General features: G+C 39.9%; 1 protein-coding gene across 1 annotated transcript; it reads left to right on the forward strand.

Moving 5' to 3' along the window:
- The first annotated feature begins 232 nt into the window (after positions 1-232).
- On the forward strand, positions 233-11,320 carry urm1 (ubiquitin related modifier 1). The gene is made up of 5 exons (XM_080047055.1): positions 233-282; positions 1,732-1,802; positions 7,979-8,060; positions 9,637-9,685; positions 10,236-11,320. Exons 1-5 carry the CDS (start codon positions 248-250, stop codon positions 10,302-10,304), a joined length of 306 nt encoding a protein of 101 aa, XP_079903181.1. The 5' UTR covers positions 233-247; the 3' UTR covers positions 10,305-11,320.
- The last annotated feature ends 3,101 nt before the right edge of the window (positions 11,321-14,421 follow it).

A 14,421-nucleotide genomic window follows, 5' to 3' on the forward strand; every position in this document is an offset into this window, starting at 1 on the left:
TCCTATCCTACTGAAATGACACAAATGTATAAGCATATAAAAAGAGAACAATGATATTACAGAAAAAATAAATTTAAAAATAAAGACAAAAGGTACATGTCACTCGGAACCATAGGACGTTTTATAAGTGGGTATGACTGTGATCCAAATGAAAGAAGCTGAAAAATATATAAAAATAAATAAAAGGTATACATTACGTCACTTCCGACTTTTCCCTCCACTACTTCCTGCATGTGCCGACAACAACATGGCAGCGCCCGTAGCGATTCATCTGGAGTTTGGGTAATATCATTTATAACCCCTTTATGAAAGTTGTGTTTGCCTGGTTTGATATTGTATGTCCTTTCAGAAGTTACGCGGAAAGAACCCGTCTGTCGGCCGTTGTATGTGTGTGTTTTTGTGTCGTTTATTGAAGCAGGACCTGACATCAGTGTCACCAGTTAGCGCCTGCTAGTTTACAGTTTGTTTATAAAACATCCATGTGCGCGTGCGTGGTCGCCTCTTCACTCTAACCGACAGCCAGGGATACACAGCGGCTGTGTGTTGGTTGAACACCTTTTAGAAAATGGGCAGAAAGAAAAATACTTACTGAAAATCGGAACCCAAAAAACAACTAGCATCTGTGGACATCCTTCCTCTCCCTGTGCAGCCTGTCGCGTGAACTCTCCCTGCTCCTAAAGGCACGCGCTCCGAGCCGTCCCTATTATCTCCTGCTGCTCATATGCACAATCATGTCAGGAATACAATTAAACTAAACCGGAGTTCCATCACTTTCATGAACACTTGAAACTTGACTTGGGCTTTGCCGCTGGAAGAACTGATATGATACTTGTCTTCACTAGTCAAGACTAGATTTGAGACTTTGAAGAGTCCTTAGTTTTGATTTGGTAAAATTCCACAATTAGACAATCAATAGCCTATATTCCATAAATAGAGAGCATCACATAGGTGTGGGTACAGATGAAGTCTTTTTTCATGGTATATGTAATACAATTATATTTCAAGATATATAGTGCTCACTGCTCAGTAAACATAAATGAGCCTTAACCTGTATTTGTGGGGTACACAAATACTTGCAAGATATATTATATTGATATACTTTATAGGTTAGGTGTGTGTGTGTGTGTGTGTGTGTGTGTGTGTGTGTGTGTGTGTGTGTGTGTGTGTGTGTGTGTGTGTGTGTGTGTGTGTGTGTGTGTGTGTGTGTTATTATTAGGCTATTAGTTTTATTCATTATTGATTTTTTATGGGTTCCATTGTATCCTAACATTTCCTTGGGAGGATATATTAAAATAAATGATAATTATTAAAGTCAATCAATTTAGAAATATAAATAGAAACCTGGGATAAATGGTTTTAAGTTTATATATTTAATGCTGTGACTTGTTAAGTCCACTTCAATGTATGTGTTGTTTAAGTAATGCCATATGTGTGTGTAGGTGTTTTTATCTTGGTGGTGTGGGGACATTAGAAACATGCTCCTCATGAGAGTTAGCATTAACAGCAACACTATTGTCATTTTTCCAGTATTTTCAACACAGCTAAATGTCATGTCAATGTGCCCTCCTTTTTATTTGGGTGTTATTTATTAGACAAGCATAGCAGAACGGTATTGGTAGATAATTAACCCTCACAAGTACCTAGAAAGGCCATGAAAACACACACACACACACACACACACACACACACACACACTTCATTGATCTAGTACATATCTCTCTTTTTGTCTAGCGGTGGAGCAGAGCTGCTCTTTGGTGGAGTGAAGGAACATCATGTGACTCTTCCGAGCCAATCCCAGCCTTGTGAGTATCACTTGTCACCTGCATGTCATAATCAGAACCTTTTCATATTTTGTTTCTCTGTGTCAACAGGCAGTAATGTCCTCACAATGTTTCTTTCTTTAAAATAAATGCTGTATGTACAGTGTGAGGGACTGTGGTCACAAAGTGTCGGAGAGTTGCAGGAAACCCAATGTTGAGAAATGTTCTTTAATGGGTGTGGTGGTTAGACTTGTCACTTTTACTATTTTACCGCAAAGAAATCCCAGAGACTGCTATTGTTTGGTATTTTGCCCATTTTTCACTGCATAAACTTCAACATTTAACTTTAAAATCATGTTAGCAACATCCGACTTTTTGCCATGTAGTGATAATGTTAAATGAATAAAACAAAACATACAGTATCTATGAGGCTCAGTGTGATGGATAGACATATCATGTTTGCAGCCTTGTCAAGCTGACTGTCATTATGTTCACGGATGAATGGAAACCAATGGCTGCCTGGCAGGTAATGTAATATAGGAGGCATGAATCTGGTGCACTTTGAGAGGAAAATTAAAATCTAAATCTGAGGAATTTTGTGTGAACAAATACTTTGGAGACACTGGGTCGGATGAATTAGAAGCTATTGAAGAAAGACACATGGATTTTCCATAGAAATATAAATTTGAAATAAAATATTATGCAGGGTCTGGGATGGGCTTGATGCTCTTTTTCTTTTACGGGACATATTTTTCTGTAATATAATGAATTCATTTAAATGCAGTGAGAGGAACGAAGCAGAAGAACTCTGTTGTCCAGTTATATTTTTTTCCACAGACGAGGCTGAAATAGGCTATAGACTATACACAGTGCATGGGCAACTGAGGGCAGCCCCATTTTCAAATATTTTTAAATAAACTCAATACACACTGTGCATGCCATGGACTTGAACGTGACGTGATCAGTTAACCTCGGATTACCTCCAAGATGAACTGATTCAATTATTAAGCTATTAACTATCTACCAAAACATTGTATTCCTTTTATTGTATGATAATTTACATTTATATAATATGATGTTGATATCAAACACACAAACTAAAAAAATAACTAAATAGAAAAAAATATTGGGGGGGCCCCCCTGGCAGTCGGGACCCTAAGCAACCGCTCATTTTGCTTATGACTCGGGCTGGCTCTGCTGACCAGTGACCACTATAAGCGGGTGGGTAACTTGGAGGCAGGCTGTCCTGCCCACCCAATAGTACAATTAGAAGCAATGCATGGTAATGGTATATTCTTTAGTATTAGTTAATTGTCTGAATTTTATTTGACATTTTCTTGGACAGCGAATGAACATGTCCGTCCGATAGTGGGTCTGGACTTCCACCTTTAAAAAAAAAAAGCCCACATTTGGGTGGGCACGGCCCTGCTAGTAATACAACAGAAGAATCTACAATGCTCTATATTCAGTGTTGATGCAAGCTCTATTATTTACCCTTGACCGGCCTTTAAAACAAATGTACATATAAACCATATGTTAACTATATATTTCCGTATCTACCTCTCTGTCATAACCTCCCATCAACTTTCCCTTTCCTTCTCTCCTTCCATCCTCATGTCTAACATTGGTGTTACCTGTTCTATTCCTAAATCCATCCTTTCGGGGCTAGTAAAGGGGGCAAAAGGGAAGTTTAAGTATTGTTTGTCTGTGGGTTGCAATAGAGCAGTAGAGCGACAGGGTAATTTTTTTGTCTGAGCCCATTTGGGCCTCGGCAGGCTTTAGTTTGGCTCATTTCTCAATTCATAAAAACTCTTTCACCTCAGGATCTAAATTGATCAGATTTTATTTTGCTGAGGGATTCAGGTTCCTCCCAATATGAGTCTGTAGCTCAACATGGGGAGGGGAAACCTGCCCACAGCCTGATTTTATTATATTCAGGACTAGATTCACTGAGGTAAAGGAGGTGTGTGTGTGTGTGTGTGTGTGTGTGTGTGTGTGTGTGTGTGTGTGTGTGTGTGTGTGTGTGTGTGTGTGTGTGTGTGTGTGTGTGTGTGTGTGTGTGTGTGTGTGTGTGTGTGTGTGTGTGTGTGTGTGTGTGTGTGTTTTTGTGTCCGGACAAACGAGAGAAATATGTGACTTTATTTTTTGACTAAACAAAGGATGTTCATCCACGGTGCTGATGTTACCACGACAACTAAAAGACAAAAGTTGACCACAACAGGGAATGTCGGCCAGATATGACCTTGGCGACACCAGTCAACCCGTGTGTGTGTGTGTGTGTATGCATGCGCAACACAGTTCATATATTTAACATCACAATCGCTCAGACATTTTGACAGAACATTTCCTGGATGGGTATATGCTCATTGTGATCTTAAAGCCTGGTACTGGTTGTGTGTCTGGCAGGTTTGCTGATCCAGAAAATGTTGCTCCGAACTAATTTGGCTTTACACATCAGCCTGTGTGTGTGTGTGTGTTCGTACAGAAGGGGCGCAGTGAAGGCAGATATAATTGGTTCTGAATCCTTCGTATTTCTCTTTGACCCCAGCCGGTGATTGATGACCCTTGACTGAAAGACTCCACCCCCACTCTCTCTCCTTCTCTCTCTCTCTCTCTCTCTCTCTCTCTCTCTCTCTCTTTCTCTCACATACACACACACTCATACACACACACTGAACCCCCGTGGTCTAAGGATCAGTTTTTCGCCCCACACATCAGTAGAAAGATGGATAGCCCCCCCTCTCACATGACCGTCATAATTGCACAAAGACAGAAAAGCAAAAGGAGAAGAAAGGAGGGGAAGAAGCTGCACGCACAATAGAAAAGCAGGGCACGGTTTTGAATTGCTGTCAAAATGGCGCCTTTTGCCTCCCCTCCCTCCATATATCCTTTCCACCCGCACACAGCGCACATATCCCAAGATGCTCTAGGAGCCTGTGACGCATTTTACCCTCTCTCTCGTTCGTCCCCTCCTTTGCTTTTCCCTCCTTTACCTGGGCCGCAAATACCTCCATGTTTCTATATCGTCTTTCTTTGCTCTCACTTCATTTCTCTACACTCACTGTCTTCCATTTTTTTTTACTCAGTTAAATTTTTACAAGCTCTTGTCTCTTTGATTGAAACCATATCATTTGAATTTGTAGACCTACGTGTAACCTTTAACAAGGCAGCCATTTAAAGGGCAGCATCTGATGACTGTTTCTGTTATGAAAACCTCAACTGACGAAAAATTTGAACTATTTTTATGACTGCATATAATTCCAAGACAGCCCATCCGCTTCCTGTGTGCAACATGTTTGCGTGTGTGTGTGTGTGTGTGTGTGTGTGTGTGTGTGTGTGTGTGTGTGTGTGTGTGTGTGTGTGTGTGTGTGTGTGTGTGTGTGTGTGTGTGTGTGTGTGTGTGTGTGTGTGTGTGTGTGTTGCAAAGAGGGGTATTTGTCTACTTTTTTTCATATATATGAAGGCCTGGAACCGTGGAAATCTAGCACTGTGGATGAAGGAGAGAAAAAGATAAGAGCAGGTTTTTATGAGAGAATTGAAGTGTGTGTGTGTGGTTTTGTGTGACGGAGGGCGAGAAAGAGAGAGAGCAAATGAAAACCTAAATGGCAGAGAGGATGAAAGAGCGAATAAGGGTTAATGGTGGAGAAAAAATACTAAGAGTCGGCAGAGAGAGAGAGAGAGAGAGAGAGAGAGAGAAAAGAAAGGAGTCACTACAAAGAAGGAGTTATGACTGCTGTAGTGATTAGTTCTGTTTTTAGCCCCGTCAGAGGTGCAGGTCAATATCCACTGGCCTAGTACTCCAGTGTGTGTGTGTGTGTGTGTGTGTGTTGCAAAGAGGGGTATTTGTCTTCTTTTTTTTATATATATGAAGGCCTGGAACCGTGGAAAACTAGCACTATCATTATATTACTGCCCTGGCAGACAGCCCTGCAATTAACCTGCACACACACACACACACCACACACACACACACACACACACACACACACACACACACACACACACACACACACACACACACATACACACACACACACATACACACACACACACACACCTTATACATCACATATCATCTACACAGTCTGTCGCCCTCATAGCCACAGTGACATGGCAGGTACTTCTTGAAACCTTTTTATAGCCACAAGCTTAATGCTGCAAGTGGGCCTGCTGTTACTATATTTGATTAGTACAAGTTTAAGTCTGTGAAATATGTTTTTTTTTATTCTGAATTTATAATTGATTTAATATGCAAGTGTTTGAATGATCCGTTTTGTGATCAGCTTGGGTTGATTAGGTAAGAAGCACTATATATATATAAAATATTGTTGTCCAATGTGTGCACCCAGTTTTAAAAACTGAAAACACCGGGAATACCATCCGTAATCTGAAAGCCCAGTAAAGGCTGGTATTTTGGTTTATTTTCTGGAAGATTTTTTTAGACACCAAAATGCCTAAGGAATTTTTACATGCGCTCAGCAAAAACACAACATTTAAGTATAGAGTTTCTAGCAGAATGGATTCATTTAAAAGCAAAATCCAAATGTAGCTCCACTGTGAGGGTAACGTAGCAATTTTTTCCCCTGCATTTTACTGAATGTGTTTCATGTCAGAACTGTCTCTGCATGAGCTTTAATATGATATTAGCCCCATATGATCCAGCTGAGCCCCTGCTTCCGTTGTGTGCTTGGACCGCCTACCTGCTCCATCTTCCCCTCTCTCCCTACACCTGGCTCGGGTTGACTCACGCTCGTCCTCTTCCCCTTCGTATCTGCTGCTCTCTCTTCCTCTCACTCTCTTCTAATGCAATCGCTCTTTCTCTCTTTTTATTTATTTACTCTCTCATCTTATTTTCCTTTCCACCTCCGCCCCTCTTCTCCTCTATTCTCACGTGTACTGGTCATGTAGGCCAGTACTGTTCATGTTGTCGACGTGCGTGCGTGCGTGCGTGTGTGTGTGTGTGTGTGTGTGTGTGTGTGTGTGTGTGTGTGTGTGTGTGTGTGTGTGTGTGTGTGTGTGTGTGTGTGTGTGTGTGTGTGTCTGTGTGTGTCTGTGTGTGTCTGATATGGCTGCCATTAAATGCAGCGCTGCTCTCAAGTGTTATCAGGAGTCGTCGTGCTCCCTGTACGTTAATGCAAACAGCTGTGATCGTACACACACGCCGCACACTCCCAACACACAACCAGGAAATAATGGAAAGAATGTATTGCATTTGTCTATTTTGTTGTTGCGTTTGGTGTACATATCATTACACTATTTTACTATTTCCGCCAAAAAAACATATGATTTTTTTTTTAAGGAAACACACCAAGCATTAAACACAGACGCTCAAACGCCCCTACGCCACCTTGAATCTCGATGTTAGAAAACGCTGTATGTGTGTAATATATTCATTATCAGTTGTTTAGTGGGGATCTTTCCTATTGTCGTTGCCTTATGTCAGTCTGTCTGTGTGAGCCCAACCCATTGTTGAGACAAGGTCAATCTGATTGTTCAAGAGGTCAGACTCGTAAGAAATTCAAGCATCGCGGATATCCAAGCTCAGGCCATTTAATGATCCACTCTCAACAAAGAACATTATTTTTCTGGAATTGGATTTTTTTCTGTTCAATTTATTAGTCCTGCGTAAAAAAAAATAGTACAAAGCTAGAGATTGAAAGAATTGCATTTATATTTTTCATCTCCATTAAGTAATGTAGAGATGAAGATTGAAGAAAAATCCAGACAGGTCTCTTAATTTTTTCCAGAGGTGTATATATTCTTTTATTTTTTAGGTTTAATAATTTTTTTTTTCCTTCAGCACTTTAACCCTTACAAATTAAACTTGTCAAGTAAGCAGATGTTCTTATTTTTCTAATCTGTTCATTTTGTTTTCCGATTTATACGCGCTAAAACATTACATTTTATTTATTTATTTAAATCAAGGTGATCAGTGTCGCTCTTGGTCGTTGACATCAGGCACCCATCCCCCCATTTCCAGACCCCCCAAACATACACATACACTCATAAATATACATGCACACAGACACACACACACACACGTAGGACACAGCTTCGTCCCGCCTGGTGCTTCCGTCGCGTCACATCGACCAGGGGGCTTGAAACATGCACCTTGACCCTTAACCCCTGACCTGTGACCTCTGTTGTCTGGCTTTGTATGGGCTGTGTGTGTGTGTACGGGCTTTAACTATGTGTGTGTGTGTGTGTGTGTTTTCTAGGGGACGTGAAGCAGCTGCTGGTCTGGATCCAACAGAACCTGCTGAAGGAACGGCCCGAGCTCTTTGTCCAGGCAGACTCTGTGTGAGTGTGTGTGTGTGTGCGTACGGTGTGGTGTGTGTGCACTTGACACACACTTGATCCATGTACAACAACACGACCTTTAAGGATATTTTATACATCACAACACCACTTGAACAAAATCGAAACCAAATATGACTTACATTTGATTGAAGGTGCTCCATACATCATTTTTTTATAGGTGGAAAATCTAAAAAAAAATAATCCGAAGCAGACCGTGAATTGAGGAGCTTTCTGTAGTATTTTTCCTTGCAGTTAAAATCTCCAGAAAGGCTGGAGACAAAAAAAAATCAGGGTTATGGGTTTTCAGTAAGATGATTACCTGTGTGCATGTGAGCTTGTGTGTTTGTTTCTACGCACTTCTGTATATGTGTGTGTGTGTGTGTGGGTTCAGGGCTCCCAGTAGCCTTATAGGACTTGCTGACTTTTACAGCTGCCTTTGTGCCGGACTATTTATAGCTCCCAGCTAACCAGTGAATGGAGAAAAAAAAAGGTCCGGGCCTACCTAATAAACCTTATAGATTAGATGTGTGTGTACTTCTTTACGTTGCCAGCACACACTGTTTTTTTTTTCATAGTCGAGGTGTTTCTTCGTATCTTCAAAAAGAAAAGAAAAAAAGAGATCTATGGGTGTTGCGTGTGATTTTTTTCTTTTTTTTTTTTTACAATCTTCACCTTTTTTCTTTTTTTTTTTAATCTTTTGTTCTTTCCCATGGCAGCCCTGTTTTTATGTGTGTGCATGTAGACACACTGTCGTGCTCACAGGTTCACATTGCCCTTTCCTCATTGACATCACTATAGACGAGCTATACAAGGTGGAGAGAAAAGCCCACTTGAAATATTGCTAGAGGCATTGGTATCTGTTTGAGGCATTATCTCACCATCCACATTACCTAAACAGTTTTCCCTGCTGTGTGGCTTTCAGAAAAACAAATACACCCATAGGTGCCCCCCAACCCCCATTATCAGCATTTTACTCCTTTTAAGGGTGCTATTTTTTATAGACTTAATCTGTATATTATAGTTGGACACCATTCATTTCCTTAGACAATTTGTTTTCCCCTACTCCTTTTCCTCAACCACCCACCATAGTATTAATAAAAGCCATATAACAATTGGGGAATTTGTGATTGGTAATACAAGTGTTATGTTACTATTATATCAGATGGAGCTGTTAAAACACCAGAATTGTTTTTTTCTGAGCAACATTTTGCTTAAATAATTACTTTTATTTTATTTTAGTTTCTTTTTTCAAAATATTGTTTAATTTGAAAGGCTTACATTTAGAGAGGAAATAAAATGTCATGCCAGAGAAAACAATTGTTTCTATTTCTCTTTTGTTAAACATAATTTTAATCTTTTTTTATAGTGTGTCTTTCACTGGATTTACAAGATTTATCTTCTTCTTCTTTTTTAATAACTAGCTTTTTTCCAGTAACGTGTTAAGAGTTTTTGTGGTTTCTTACACCCTAAATATAGGCTTATCTGCTGTACCCGTTTGTATCTTCTACACGCAGATGTATACGTCTGCACCTCTGGGAAATATGTCTGACATAAAAATGCGTGTGTTTTCCCACAGGAGACCTGGGATCCTTGTGCTTATCAACGATGCAGACTGGGAGTTAATGGTGAGCACTGGGAGCCATGGTCAATGTCAGAAGGGTGTGTGTGTGTGTGTGCCTGTGTGTCTGTCTGTCTGTTTTTTCAGTAGCTTTTATTTTAAGCTCTTTTTAGCTTTGTTGTCAGTTTTCAGGATGTACTATCACAGTGTTAAATAAATGGAGGGCATGTAGCTGCATTCATGTCTTAAGTGCATAGATCACTATAGCTATACAACAAAGCTTGTGTGGGCTTTAAAATCAGTAGGAGGAAGACTGTGTGTGTGCGCGTGTGTTTTCATGTTTCATATAATATGAAAGCAGCTATTTGATCCTGGGGGGGGGGGGGGTCTCATATCTGAACACATATTTACATGCACACACACAGTCTGAACGCTTCCATTTCTATCCATTGATTCAATCACAGGACGCAACACGGGATGTCTATGAAATGAAAAGTTTATCATTGATTTAGATTCCAATGGGAACACATTTTGGAGCAATACACACATTTGCATCAGTAAAGACAAAATACTTCTCCTTTGAACAATGAATGTTTTGTTTGTCTTCTGAACCTCAGGGGGAGCTGGACTACCAACTACAAGACCAAGACAACGTTGTGTTTATTTCGACACTACACGGAGGATAGGGGAATGAATTGAGGGAACACTAACATATCCATGACAGCTCTGTAACAGCCCCTTGTTTTGTCTCTGCATCCTCTGCACTCTTGAACCCCCCCCGCCCCCCATCTACCCCACCCTACACCCACATCTCAACAACACCTCACCCTATTGGACGCTGTGGATGTGTCAGCCCCACACAGTGACATCTGAGGTGATCGATGGCGGGCCGCAGGAATGAGTGGAAAAATGAAGAGATGGTTTCTACTTTCTAAGAAAAATGTGGGACAAGGGAATTTTGCAGTAGTTTGCGTTAAATAGCAAAGAAAAATCCTTTTCTTCAACTGGAATAGGTTTAAAGGGGGAAGCCTCTATAGGAAGTTCTGGTCATACTGGTCAACTCACAGGTGCGAGTGTAAATACCTACGGTTTGCGTGTAAACCTTTTATTTCCCAGCATCCTCTGCTACTGCATGGTTATGAAAGTCAAAAGGACCTTATCTTATGCTCTACAATGACATACAGATCACAAGAATACAACATAAAAGGTTACACTATAATTTAAACCCTTCCCTAATTCACATTTACTATGTCACCATTAACTAAATGGTTCATAACACACTCTAATGTAGCAGATAAAGATACATTTTAGGTGTTTCATAATGTATTTGTCAACATAACTCCTATGAATACATAATTGAGATTACTATTGTTAATCATTATCTGTTTAAACACCAGCAATCAGTAATGGATGTTACACATGGGGTTACATGACTAATAAATCATAAACAATTAGAAATTTCCATACATCTGTTTACAATTATTTTTTTACCAAAAAATTGTAAATAATTGATTACTGTTTATATAATGTGTAGGATTGCTAATTAGGGAGGTTTGGAAAGTGTTATCAAATACATTTTTTGCTTTAAATTTTTTTCCTGTTTTTTGGACCCATTACATTTTTTTAAATACTATTTTATTTCAGATGTATTTTTTTTGTTTGTTTCAAAAAATGTTTTTGTTCTTAATAAAAAATATATTAAGCTTTAAAAAAAAATGCGTGCCTAAATCTTTAATTACCATATTACAGTAGTAACACCACACTGTTACTTTATTTTTAGTAATTTTTTTATTTTATTTTACAATGTTTTAACGTGTGTTTGTTTGATGTGTTTTCTGTTTCTTTACAAACACTGGTTTTAAACACTGCATGTTAGGCTGAATAGCGAAAATAGAATAATAACGCGTTATTATGTCCTCTTATTTTCGAGTAGCATTGCAAATGCTAAACCGTCGTTATTGTATGTTTTTTTTGTTATTCAATGTCAATTTTATTATTTTACACATTTTTTCTCATTGTGTGTGTTTCTCTACTGCAGAGTTCAGTGTTGTCAGCGGGGGATCCAAACCACCCTGTAGCGCGCACAGAGAGGCCTATAGCTCAACGCCTTTCTCAATTAGGATTTTACAGCACGCTTCGATAATTCCTAGTGATAGTTTATATCTGATCGATTTAAGCCCATGCTCTGTGATCACACTGCAGTTTTAGGCTGATTAGACGAGGCTTCGGGGAGATTTTACCCTCCTATAGCCCCTCTCAACTGGAATATTCATAGATTGGGGGTGGAGGAGTGTGTGTGTGTGTGGGGGGGGGGGGGGGGGGGGGGGGTGAACTACAGGACCACTGCGGGAGGTCGAGGTCTAGCCTCCGGGCTGCCCTCCCCTGAGCGCCCGGGGCGACCTAAAACCTTTTCTCGGTTGTGGAGCCCGATTTGCAACGGGAAACCGGCCGATAATAGCCGGTAGAAATAAAATGCTAATAAGGCTGCAAAGGGGGTTAGATAGAGGATCAAATGTAGCGGGGTGTCTGTCTGCTGGTCCAGGCCTGTGATAGTATAGGCTACTGTGTGTGTGTGTGTGTGTGTGTGTGTGTGTGTGTGTGTGTGTGTGTGTGTGTGTGTGTGAGAGAGAGAGAGAGGGAGACAGGCTGTTTTATAACATTGGGATAGGTCTACTTTTTAATTATCATATCTACCAAATCAAAATAATAATGAAGTGTATCAACTTTAAACGATTTTCATAGTAGGCCTATCTGTTAAACCCTATAGGAGACTCTACATAATGTGTGTGCGAATCAGGTTTGTTCCAACATTTTATCCCCCTCTCAGCTTCCATTGTTATGTACTGCTGCTGTAATGTACATTGCACTCAGCTCTGAATAGTGGAGGTCTGTCTCGGCCCTGCAGGGTTTGGACTATTACCCGGGCCGGCAAGGTTTATGTTGTGTAAGTCCATGTCCACAGCCAGCACACTGATTGGCTGACTGCTTCACAGAAGAGTTGATGACGATGATGGGCGAGAAAGACAGCGGTCCTGTCAGATCAAAGACATGTAAGCTGTTCCTATAACGACTGTGTGTCCTTAGTGGATACAAAACACTGGTCAATAAAACTAAACTACCTTACCGTTATTTCACATAACATTGACAGACATAGTGGTTCATTTCAGACTGACAGGATGATCATGTAATATATACTGTGCGTATGTGTGTGTATACATATTTATTTTAGAACGAAAGAAAAAGCTAAACTAACGTGCATCTCGTGCAAAACATAAATTTACTCAAAATATTTCGATTATGTTGAAAAAGGGTAACCCACTAGGCTTACTCTTTAGAGATGTTTGTGCACTTTCTCGTGTTATCTTACATTGTTTTTAATAATGTGCCTGCTTTATTTTTCTGCTAACAGCAACTGTGTTTGTCGTTTCATTTTGTTTAGGTTTAAAATACAATAAATAATAAGATTTGCTCTCCCTTGGAATGTAGGGTACCCAGTGCTGAGACTGTAGTGTAGACCTATATGAAACATTGTGCAGCTCAAATTGCACTAACTTATTAAACTAAGCTTACAGCCTGCACCTCCAAATAACTGTTAATTAGAGATATTTTTCTACATCTAATTGTCATCAAAATGTTACACGACTCAGCTCCAGTGCAACACTACAACCTGCTGTTGATATAAATGGGAATGCTTTCGCAGGGGTTTTATTCATTTATTTTTGAAAAGGAGGAAACACAAAGCCCAAATCATACACATGTGCAACCTCAAAACTATTATTGTTAGTAGTATTTTAGAGAATTCTCATACTCTGTGAGATGTGCTAATAACGAGAGAAAGTAGCAGAGAGCAGCATTGGTGCAAACATGATGCACTGATTCCCTGTGATTACTAAAGGTTAGTCTTTAATGTGCAGCAACACACGCCATAGTTAGCAGTGTGTTTGTGGTGTTGTTTTTAATTAAATGGAAGAAATTTAGGCCTATAGTTTAATATGTTTTGCATTCACCTGCAAACTTATTATTTTTTTATTATTATTATTATGCAACGGATTCATAATTGTTTAAATGTTTAACAATTAATCGTTTAAAAATAAGAATAAGAATCCTTACATTTTAGTGGGGGGGGGGGGGGGGGGTAAAAAGATGAAGCCAAACTGGCCAAAGAGTGTCCCACGTGATTCATCAGAGGCTGTTTGGCAGCATCTAGGCTAATCAGGCCTCCTCTGTCCTCTGTGTATTCTGTCGTTACAGCACTGCTGCTACACCTTGCGGTTAAGTCAACCGTCTTTGATTTTGCCTAAAAAGCACTGAATGCATTTTGTAACTGCGTTTAAAGTAGGCTACATCCAACTGTTGGATGTAGCCTACTTTTAGCTTTGCCTTAATGTGCTCTATTCTTATGGATTTTTAAGGGAAAAAATGTGCAGCCAAACGTTGCTTTAAACGAGAACGTTTTATTTATTTATCCAATATAGGCCTACCTCGTTCACTTCTATTTATTAACCAATCCTCCTTCATGACTTCATGCATGTCAGAGAGGGTCCAGGTTTTTAGCTTTCTCCTACACAACGTGCTGCATGCAAGGCCTCTGTCACCACTCAACTTACTGCTTCCTACTGTTTGACAAACACAGTCGATACATCGATGCTTCCAGTCGATACTTGCCATTTAAAACAAACAGCCCTGATTAGATCTTCGACAAAGTGTAAACACGAATCGGGCCGAGCAAAGCGCACACCCCGAAAAACACATTACAACGTGGCAGAATAAGGTTTCCTCCACTTTATTTGGCCCCGGGTCTTG

Source organism: Ammodytes marinus, assembly GCF_949987685.1.
Source record: "Ammodytes marinus genome assembly, chromosome: 18".
Lineage (NCBI taxonomy): Eukaryota > Metazoa > Chordata > Actinopteri > Uranoscopiformes > Ammodytidae > Ammodytes > Ammodytes marinus.

Coding starts and splice junctions, on each gene's coding strand:
- urm1 (XM_080047055.1), top strand. CDS start 248: ATGGCAGCGCCCGTAGCGATTCATCTGGAGTTTGG. Junction 283..1,731: donor GCGATTCATCTGGAGTTTGG/GTAATATCATTT, acceptor CTTTTTGTCTAG/CGGTGGAGCAGAGCTGCTCT. Junction 1,803..7,978: donor TCCGAGCCAATCCCAGCCTT/GTGAGTATCACT, acceptor TGTGTTTTCTAG/GGGACGTGAAGCAGCTGCTG.